Source organism: Tachysurus fulvidraco, chromosome 11 (assembly GCF_022655615.1).
Source record: "Tachysurus fulvidraco isolate hzauxx_2018 chromosome 11, HZAU_PFXX_2.0, whole genome shotgun sequence".
In the NCBI taxonomy this organism is placed as follows: Eukaryota; Metazoa; Chordata; class Actinopteri; order Siluriformes; family Bagridae; genus Tachysurus; species Tachysurus fulvidraco.
The window spans coordinates 1060372-1070371 of NC_062528.1; the positions used below are offsets into that span (position 1 = coordinate 1060372).

The window sequence follows — 10000 nt, forward strand, 5'->3', positions numbered from 1 at the left end:
TAACAACAATGATTAGCCTGAACTTTAAATAACTGAGTGAATTGGACAAACGATTGAGTGAGCTAATCTAAACTAGCTTAACAAGCTAACAACACTGAGAGGGTTTGGTTAGCAAATGTGAGTGTTCCTTGCTTAAAAAAATAAATGTACTGAGCTAAATAAAAAACTGTGTGAAACAAGCTAACTAATAAAGTTTGTTCTGCTAACCGTGGAATATCTTTATAGGGAAAATAAATGAATAAACGTGTCTCTGAATTCTGTTAAAGGAAACCGTTAACTATTTAATTCGACCTGAAGATGTGTCTTAGAACCAAGAGAACATGGTTCATCTGTCCAAACTGTCGTGACCTGCCGTGTTTATTGTCTCCGTACAGATGTCGTATCATCAGATGAAGGGTCGCAGCCCAGAGAGGTAATCGCTCAAACTTCACTCAGACTAGTGTGTAAAAAAGTCACAATTATGATTAATATTATAAAGAAATAAAACACTTCAGGACGTTGAGTCACAGGACGATATGAGGGCGGTGTGATGGAGCGTTTTATTCAGCGCTCAAACGTGGTTTAATGTCTTATTTATTTATATACAAGTGTGACACTGTGATCTGTAACAGGCCGAGTGTGAAAATTATCCCACTTTAACGTGCACCCGTGAGTTCGACCCCGTGTGCGGTGACGACGGAGAGACCTACTCGACCGAGTGTGTCCTCTGTGCGGAAAATAAGTAAGATGGCTTTTAATTTAACTTTAAATAAATAAAAAAAACATCAGCACATGAAATGTTTTTTGTTTGTTTGAATTATTCTCGATTTCATTTCGCTTCCTATTCCCATTTTTTGTGCAGAAAACGGAACCAGCACGTGAAGGTGATGCACAAGGGAAAGTGCGAAAGTTCTTAAGTCTTCCACACAGAAGAAGAAGAAGACCAGGAGTTTTAACCAGAAGACACTGTTTGCTGATCATAACAGCTCAAAAAAAACTACAACTGTAATTTCATTCCAATTGTCGAAGTCTAAATTGTAGACGATTAAACGATCGAAAGCATGATGTTCGTCTTGTTTCTTTAATAAATAAATAATATAAGGAGCATGTTTTGGACAATGTGGTGAGAAATTATACTAAAAAAATGTGACAGTTGATTCACTATGAGTGGATTGAAGATCTCGTTCCATCACTGTGGAAACTCAGAGATGTTCTAATCTCTCGGAGAATAGCGCGGTGGTGGTAGCATCGTGTTCTGGCGACGCCTTTCATCATATGGCGCCGACAACAAGATGTGATAGCTCAGTGGTTAAGGTGTTGGGCTACTGATTCGGAAGGTCGTGGGTTTGAACCCCAGGTCCACCAAGCTGCCACTGCTGGGCCCCTGAGCAAGGCCCTTAAACCTTATTTCCTCAGTCACTCTGAATAAGGGTGTCTGCTAAATGCTGTACATGTAAAGATGGACGAACCGGACCGAGGGTGATGTTAGGAGAGAAACTGTTCCAGTCTGCAGAAGGTGTTGGTGTCCCATAAAGCCGGTGACCCCGGCGTGACCACGCTAATAAACCGTGACGTCCAAACGGACCTGCGGTCTGGGACAAAGCCGGGTTTGATTTATTTCCTAAACGTTCTACCAGATGTCCTACTTTATCCGTCTTCATGACGTTTTATTATTTCCTGACGTTAGTCTCGTGAAGACAAACACGGAGCTTAAGTTACATTTCTACAAACCGTGTGTGAAAATGTAAATATTCACCTGTCTAAAGGTCATGCAGTGATCACAGAGTAAATAGACGGATTTAAAGTCACCCGGCTGCTGAACCGTGAACCGAGCAGGAAAAAAAAAACATTCTCACATGTGATCGTGACACAGTGAGTAAACGAAGCTTTTTCACTTCACGACATGTTTTTTTTCCCAGGTGAGAAACGGATCTAACCGATTAACTAAATCGTCACGTGTCCGACTCTTTCAGAAGAGTCCAGATGTCTGAGTCGTCGATCTGGTGTTTGGTGATTCTTTTATTCACTACGTACACAATCGGCCTTCAGTCAGCAGGTAGGGTCATACATCCAGGGTTCAGGGTTCAGGATTCAGCGGTGGTGTCGGTGCTGGTGTCGGTGTTAGCTCGAGTGTTCAGTAAGCATCCTGTTGTGTCTCAGTGTTTCTGAATCACAGGGATGCTACACGGATCCTGAGGCACCGCCGAGCCAACTACTTTCTGGAGGAAGTGAAGCCTGGAGATTTGGAGCGCGAGTGTTACGAGGAGATTTGCTCGAGAGAGGAAGCTGCAGAAATCTTTCAGAGCACAGAGAAAACAGTACAGTGACTGTGTGTGTGTGTGAGAGTGTGTGTGTGTGTGTGTGTGTGTGTGTGTGTGTGTGTGTGTGTGTGTGTGTGTGAGAGAGAGAGTGTGTGTGTGTGTGTGTGTGTGTGTGTGTGTGTGTGTGTGTGTGTGTGTGTGTGTGTGTGTGTGTGTGTGTTGTTTATAGAATCTTGTCTTGTCATTCATTTTTATATGTTTTTTTTTATACAGACAGAGTTTTGGTATCGATACCAACGTAAGTGTGTTTAAAATTAATGGCACTGTACAGTTTAGGTCTTGTGATATCAGTATTGTTATATGATGTGTGTGTGTGTGTGTGTGTGTGTGTGTGTGTGTGTGTGTGTGTGTGTGTGTGTGTGTGTGTGTGTGTGTGTGTGTGTGTGTGTGTTGTTCAGGTCAGAGTAAGTGTCATGAAAACGTGTGTTTTAACGGAGGGGTTTGCAGTGTAAACGAAGGACTTCACACGTGTGTGTGTCCACCACGTTACACGGGGACACACTGTGAGACAGGTTCGCTTACACACTCACTGTGAGACAGGTTCCCTTACACACTCACTGTGAGACAGGTTCGCTTACACACTCACTGTGAGACAGGTTCCCTTACACACTCACTGTGAGACAGGTTCGCTTACACACTCACTGTGAGACAGGTTCGCTTACACACTCACTGTGAGACAGGTTCGCTTACACACTCACTGTGAGACAGGTTCGCTTACACACTCACTGTGAGACAGGTTCGCTTACACACTCACTGTGAGACAGGTTCGCTTACACACTCACTGTGAGACAGGTTCGCTTACACACTCACTGTGAGACAGGTTCGCTTACACACTCACTGTGAGACAGGTTCGCTTACACACTCACTGTGAGACAGGTTCCCTTACACACTCACTGTGAGACAGGTTCCCTTACACACTCACTGTGAGACAGGTTCGCTTACACACTCACTGTGAGACAGGTTCGCTTACACACTCACTGTGAGACAGGTTCCCTTACACACTCACTGTGGACACTGAGATAAGACACAGGACACAAATAATCATCACCCTCATCCTCATCATCATCATCACTAAATCCTTATTCATCACATTCATCCTAAAGATAAAATGTTCTACAAATGTCTTAAAATTTGATCTTGAAGAAATCAAATTTATATATATATATTTTATTATTTTAAAAATGTAGTTATTTCAAAAATTATTTTGTTTCCATGGTGATTAAATAAAGAAAATGTCTTAGTATTTTTCTGTCATTTTAAGTAACATTTGGTGAAAGACGTTATTTACTTTTGTGTAAAATAACAGAAAAGCTCTGATAAAATCCCGCCGTAGTACAAACCCCTAACTCCAGTAGTATTTTGGCGAATATGTTAAATCGAATTATTATAAAACAAAATGAAATGCTTTCTGGCTGCAGTCATTAATTTCAAGCTGGAGTTTGTTTTATTGATGATTTATCCAACAGAGTAAAACTGCTTCAAGCTTGAAATCAGTAACAAGATCTAGAAGCTGGTGGAATAAATGATCTTATATTTTTAGGTATAAATTAATATAATATAATATAATATAATATAATATAATATAATATAATATAATATAATATAATATAATATAATATTAGGTAAATATATCAGTCACTAAACAATATCACAGAGGGACAGAACCTCATTATTTTCCACCAAATTTCTACACATTAGCACGTTCGCCTCACACCTCCAGGGTCGGGGGTTCGAATCCCGCCTCCGGTTTGTGTGTGTGGAGTTTGCATGTTCTCCCCGTGCCTCGGGGGTTTCCTCCGGGTACTCCGGTTTCCTCCCCCGGTTCAAATACATGCATGGTAGGTTGATTGGCATATCTGGAAAATTGTCCGTAGTGTGTGAGTGTGTGTGTGTGAATGAGAGTGTGTGTGCCCTGTGATGGGTTGGCACTCCGTCCAGGGTGTTTCCTGGGTCGATGCCAGATGATGCCTGAGATAGGCACAGGCTCCCCGTGACCCGAGAAGTTCAGATAAGGGGTAGAAAATTAATTAATGAATGTAAGACCTGCACTTTGGTCCTATTGGTGCTGCTTTAACCCGTGTGCTGTGTGCGTGTGTGTGTAGAGCTGTTTGAGTGCGAGTACAAGAACGGAGGGTGTTTACACTACTGCAAGGACGCACAACCGGTGGGCTCCAGCGTCACCTGCAGCTGTGCTGATGGATATAACCTCGAGGAGGACGGAAAAACCTGCCAAGTGTCGGGTGGGTAAATAAATAATAAGTAAAAACATTCATCGTACCTGTAACTCACCTGATAAACCTTTACAGCACGATACCCATGTGGAAAACAATGGACTCAGGGCTTTCTACTGCGCTCCTTACTGGATGATCTAAACCACACCCACACAGCAGAAAACCACACCCACTACCCCAAAAACAACAGTCAGTACACATCAAACCACACCCACTCTCCAGAGAGCACCACCCAGGCGCTGTACAACGTATCCACATCCGATGACTCGGATAAACGTATCGTCGGTGGCATGCTGCAGCGTCAGGGTGGAAGTCCGTGGCAGGTAGGTGGAGCCTGTGGTCATGTGATGATGAAACTATGAGTGAATGAGTAGCAGTGATGTATGCGGTGTGTCTTTTCTAGGCTCTGCTACGCAATAAAGATGAGAATGGTTTCTGTGGAGGAACGTTGATCAACCAGAGGTGGGTCGTTACAGCGGCTCATTGTCTCCAGGAAACACCTGACCATGTGACCCTCGGTGAGCATCAAGCACCACATGTTTGGGGGCTCAGAGCTTTTTTGGGGTTTAGGTTTTCTTGGGTTGGAGTTTCCTTGGGTTCAGACTTTGGATTTGACCTCTTTGGGTTTAGGATTTCTTGAGTTGAGATGCTCCAGATAGATTACGTGTTCTTTTGGTTTGATTCTTTTTGGGCTTGAACCCTCACCGTTTGATTACTTAGGGCATGAGTTCCCTGGGATTTGTTGATTCAGATCTGGATTCTGGATTTTGTGGGATTTGGGATTAATTTTTTTTTAGTTTGGGTTGGGGGGCATGGTGGCTTAGTGGTTAGCACGTTTGCCTCACGTGGGGGTTCGATTCCCACCTCCGCCTCGTGTGTGTGGAGTTTGCATGTTCTCCCCGTGCCTCGGGGGTTTCCTCTGGGTATTCCGGTTTCCTCCCCCGATCCAAAGACATGCATGGTAGGTTGATTGGCATCTCTGGAAAATTGTCCGTAGTGTGTGTGTGTGAGTGAATGAGAGTGTGTGTGTGCCCTGTGATGGGTTGGCAATCCGTCCAGGGTGTATCCTGCCTCGATGCCCGATGACGCCTGAGATAGGCACAGGCTCCCCGTGACCCGAGAAGTTCGGATAAGCGGTAGAAGATGAATGAATGAATGAATGAATGAATGAATGATTTTGGGTTCTCAGGATTATAGGGTTTGTGTGTGTGTGTGTTTGTGTGTGTGTGTGTGTGGTTGGATGGGTAGGTGAAGAGTGTATGGAACATATTTCTTCTATCCTCTGTTTGGTATGTGTGCAGGAGACTTTGATAAATTCCGTCCCGATGCGGGAGAGCAGAAGATCAAGGTGGAGAAGGTTGTTGTTCATCCTCATTTCCACGAGTACACGTTTGACAGCGACGTGGCTTTGCTGTACCTGGCCGAGCCCGTCGTGTTCAGTTCAGTCGTCTCCCCCGTCTGCCTTCCCAACACTCACCTGGCCAAACGTCTGGAGCGACCCGGGGAGAACGGCCTAGTGAGCGGCTGGGGTGCGACTCATTTCCTCGGCCGCTCTTCTCGTTTCCTCATGAAAGTGTCGCTTCCTGTAGTGGACCAGAAGGAGTGCATGGATTCCACGGATCAGGTGATCACCGATAACATGTTCTGCGCCGGGTTTCTGCGTGCGGAGAAAGACGCGTGTAGCGGTGACAGCGGTGGACCGTTCGTGGTGAACTACAGGGGGACGTGGTTCCTGACTGGAGTGGTGAGCTGGGGTGAGCAGTGTGCTGCAGACGGGAAATACGGCGTGTACACGAGAATCAGAAACTTCCTGCACTGGATAGAAGACGAGATGAAGAAACTGGAAGAGACAATCAGCAAGAACGCCAAACAATCCAACACCTCTTCGACCCTGCACTCTGATTCATAACCTAACCCTAATCTCGGATGTCTTTAATAAACACGTCGGAGCTTTTTTCTGCTTCGTGCAAACAATATGTGGTAAAAATATTATATTATAATAAAATAGGAGCCTAAACGTGTGACAGCAGTTATTTATCCATTTGACTGTTGAGTTCTTGATTCCGATTGGTCGGAATGTGTGGATTTATTTTCTATACACACAAACACAAAAAATGACACCCAGCATTTCAGGAATGAGATCCATTTTATTACATCAGTGTGTTATTATATACCTGTAGAGTTATATGTCCGTTACACAGATACGAACTGGTGAGCAACACGATATTAAAAGACGAACATCTTTAAGTTAAATTTAAGTTAAATACAGCAACACATTGTGTGTAACGTTACTGATCCGGTGTTCGGCTGGAGCCGAGTCACTCCGTGTGTTTGGATAAAGGCTGTTCCCGGATCAGTCTGTTACAGTAGCCGTAAGATTACAGCGTGCAGCAAACATTTCTCTTTTTTTAAATGTAAATATGTAAAGTTTCGATCGACGTTCATCGCTGCAGACGAAATAAGACCCGAGAGGTCAGAATTACGTAACTCAGCAGTACAGACTGAAAAACTTGCTTTAGACGACTGAAATGTAGACGTACATAAAATAATGTACCATTAAAAAATAAAAGGTATTAGAGTCTAACGTGAGACTGGAGAACGGCAGTAACGTGATATTTATATTAGTTTAAAACTCAGTACCAGTGATGATTATCAGTGGTGATGATTAGCGAATACGATCGACGGTTAACGACGACATATGAACATAGACACCTGCTGCCCACTTTATTAGGAACGGCTGCACATTCATGCAGTTATCCAATCTGGTGGTGTTCCTAATAAACTGGACAGTATGTGCATATGTATATATATATATATATATATATATATATATATATATATATATATATATATATATATATATATATACATACACACACACATATACATATATAAGAGCATAAAATGCAAACAAATGTGTGCCTTAACTTGTTAGACACTTTGTTTAAGGAGATCAGAGCAGTTATTTTACATCTTTTTAGTAATCCCTTGTTGATCCGCTTCAGTCACCGGATGAAACTCTACTCTGAACTCTATCAGTTCATTAATGACCCTAAACTCAACTCTAAACCTAAACCTTCAGTCAGAACTACAGCTAAACTGGTCCACTCGGGGCAGGACACCTCACTCGTCCTGTCCTCCGCTCGTCTCTGGTGTCTTTCCGTCCGTCCGTTCTTCCTGCGACTCATCCTGAGCCCTGAAGTGTCTGCGCATCAGTTGCTCTGGATCATGAGACGCCATGTTGCTGAAATCACGGACAATATCCTGAAATGTTTCATCGTCTCCTACACAAAGAGACCGACAGAGAAGTGTTTTAAAATGAAGAAGAAGACTAAGAAGCAATTTAATAAAATAAAACCTGAGTACCTGGGTGTGCGTGTGTGTGTGTGTATGTATATGTGTGCATGTGTGTGTGCGTGTGTGTGTGTGCGTGTGTGTGTGTGTGCGTGTGTGTGTTTGCGTGTGTGTGTGTGTGCGTGTGTAAGATGCATTATGGAGGTTCTTACCCACTGATCCAAAAAATCCTTCAGACTCTCTCATTTCTTCATTCATACGGGCCATTCTCAACCTGCAAAAGACACACACACACACACACACACACACACACACGCACGCACGTGCGTTTAGCATGTTAGCATGACACCTCAGTGGTGTGTTTACACAGTGCAGGTGAAAACACTGAAACAAATGTGTCCACTAGGGGGCAGATGATGGAAACCTAATAAAGGTCTTATTTCACTGCAAGAAACAATTTAAAGAAATAAAAAGTATTGAATATATTCTATTTGTACACACACACAGACACACACACACACACGTACAAACACACACACACACACACACACACACACACACACGCACACACACACACACACACACACACGCACACACACGCACACACATACATATACACACGGCTCCTTTACTCACAGAGTCACGATGTCAGCGTGAGCCGTTTCTATGGCGATACTAAGGGGGTCCTTTCCCTTTTCATCTGCTGCGTACTGATTGGCTCCTCTCTTCAACAGGAGACACACCTGCCTGAGTGGACCAATCACAGCAGAGCACATCAAGTCCTGCTAACAACTTGCCAATGCCTTAGTGTGTGTGTGTGTGTGTGTGTGTGTGTGTGTGTGTGTGTGTGTGTGTGTGTGTGTGTGTGTTACCCTGTGTGTCCCCGTGTTGTAGCCGTGTGTATGGCTGCATGTCCATGTTGGTCTCTGTGATTGGCGTTTGCACCATTTTGCAGAAGGAATTCGCACGCAAGCAAGGATCCCTAGACATACACACACACACACACACACAGACACACAGAGACACACACATACACAGACACACACACATACACATACAAACACATACATGCACACAGACAGACACAGACACAGACACATACACACACACACACACACACACAGACACACAGAGACACACACATACACAGACACACATACACATACATACACAAACACACAAACACACCAACACACACATACAAACACATACATGCACACAGACAGACACATACACAGACACACACACACACACACACACAGACACACAGAGACACACACATACACAGACACACACACATACACAGACACACATACACATACATACACAAACACACAAACACACCAACACACACATACAAACACATACATGCACACAGACAGACACATACACACACACACACACACACACACACACACAGACACACACATACACAGACACACACACATACACAGACACACACACATACACAGACACACATACACATACATACACAGACACACAAACACACCAACACACACACATACAAACACATACATGCACACAGACAGACACAGACACATACACACACACACAGAGACACACAGAGACACACACATACACAGACACACACACACACACAGAGACACACACATACACAGACACACACACATACACAGACACACATACACATACATACACAAACACACAAACACACCAACACACACATACAAACACATACATGCACACAGACAGACACAGACACATACACACACACACACACAGACACACAGAGACACACACATACACAGACACACACACACACACAGACACACAGAGACACACACATACACAGACACACACACATACACAGACACACATACACATACATACACAGACACACAAACACACCAACACACACACATACAAACACATACATGCACACAGACAGACACAGACACATACACACACACACACACAGACACACAGAGACACACACATACACAGACACACACACACACACAGACACACAGAGACACACACATACACAGACACACACACATACACAGACACACATACACATACATACACAAACACACAAACACACACACATACAAACACATACATGCACACAGACAGACACAGACACAGACACATACACACGCACACACATACACACACACAAATAAACACAAA

At 43.7% G+C, this 10000-nt stretch overlaps 3 protein-coding genes across 4 annotated transcripts in view; 2 read left to right on the forward strand and 1 right to left on the reverse strand.

Annotated features, from left to right (window-relative positions):
* Nucleotides 1–1041, forward strand: part of LOC113637906 (serine protease inhibitor Kazal-type 1-like) — a 1957-nt gene extending 916 nt beyond the window's left edge. The window contains exons 2-4 of the mRNA XM_027138850.2: nt 375–412; nt 612–721; nt 842–1041. Coding sequence (XP_026994651.1) covers nt 375–412; nt 612–721; nt 842–896 — 203 coding nt within the window. The 3' untranslated portion in view covers nt 897–1041. The remainder of the gene's footprint in view (nt 1–374; nt 413–611; nt 722–841) is intronic.
* Nucleotides 1042–1709: 668 nt separating this feature from the next.
* LOC113637905 (coagulation factor X) lies at nt 1710–6552 on the forward strand. 2 transcript variants are annotated; one of them, XM_027138849.2, is made up of 9 exons: nt 1710–1851; nt 1953–2035; nt 2140–2297; nt 2514–2538; nt 2699–2812; nt 4403–4540; nt 4607–4854; nt 4935–5049; nt 5833–6552. In XM_027138849.2, exons 2-9 carry the CDS (start codon nt 1963–1965, stop codon nt 6438–6440), a joined length of 1479 nt encoding a protein of 492 aa, XP_026994650.1. In that variant the 5' UTR covers nt 1710–1851; nt 1953–1962; the 3' UTR covers nt 6441–6552. The 2 variants fall into 2 exon arrangements, with proteins under 2 accessions (XP_026994650.1, XP_047676482.1); XM_047820526.1 differs by lacking the exon at nt 2699–2812 and having other exon boundaries at nt 1713–1851.
* Nucleotides 6553–6658: 106 nt separating this feature from the next.
* The window catches only part of zgc:162872 (BAR_ACAPs and ArfGap_ACAP domain-containing protein), a 10556-nt gene continuing 7214 nt past the window's right edge, over nt 6659–10000 (reverse strand). Inside the window, exons 20-23 of the mRNA XM_027138848.2 lie at nt 8698–8807; nt 8462–8572; nt 8038–8099; nt 6659–7815 (exon numbers count right to left, since the gene is read on the reverse strand). Of these exons, the coding sequence (XP_026994649.1) occupies nt 7655–7815; nt 8038–8099; nt 8462–8572; nt 8698–8807 (444 nt within the window). The 3' untranslated portion in view covers nt 6659–7654. The remainder of the gene's footprint in view (nt 7816–8037; nt 8100–8461; nt 8573–8697; nt 8808–10000) is intronic.

Coding starts and splice junctions, on each gene's coding strand:
- LOC113637905 (XM_027138849.2), top strand. CDS start 1,963: ATGTCTGAGTCGTCGATCTGGTGTTTGGTGATTCTTTTATTCACTACG. Junction 2,036..2,139: donor AATCGGCCTTCAGTCAGCAG/GTAGGGTCATAC, acceptor GTTGTGTCTCAG/TGTTTCTGAATCACAGGGAT. Junction 4,855..4,934: donor AGGGTGGAAGTCCGTGGCAG/GTAGGTGGAGCC, acceptor TGTCTTTTCTAG/GCTCTGCTACGCAATAAAGA.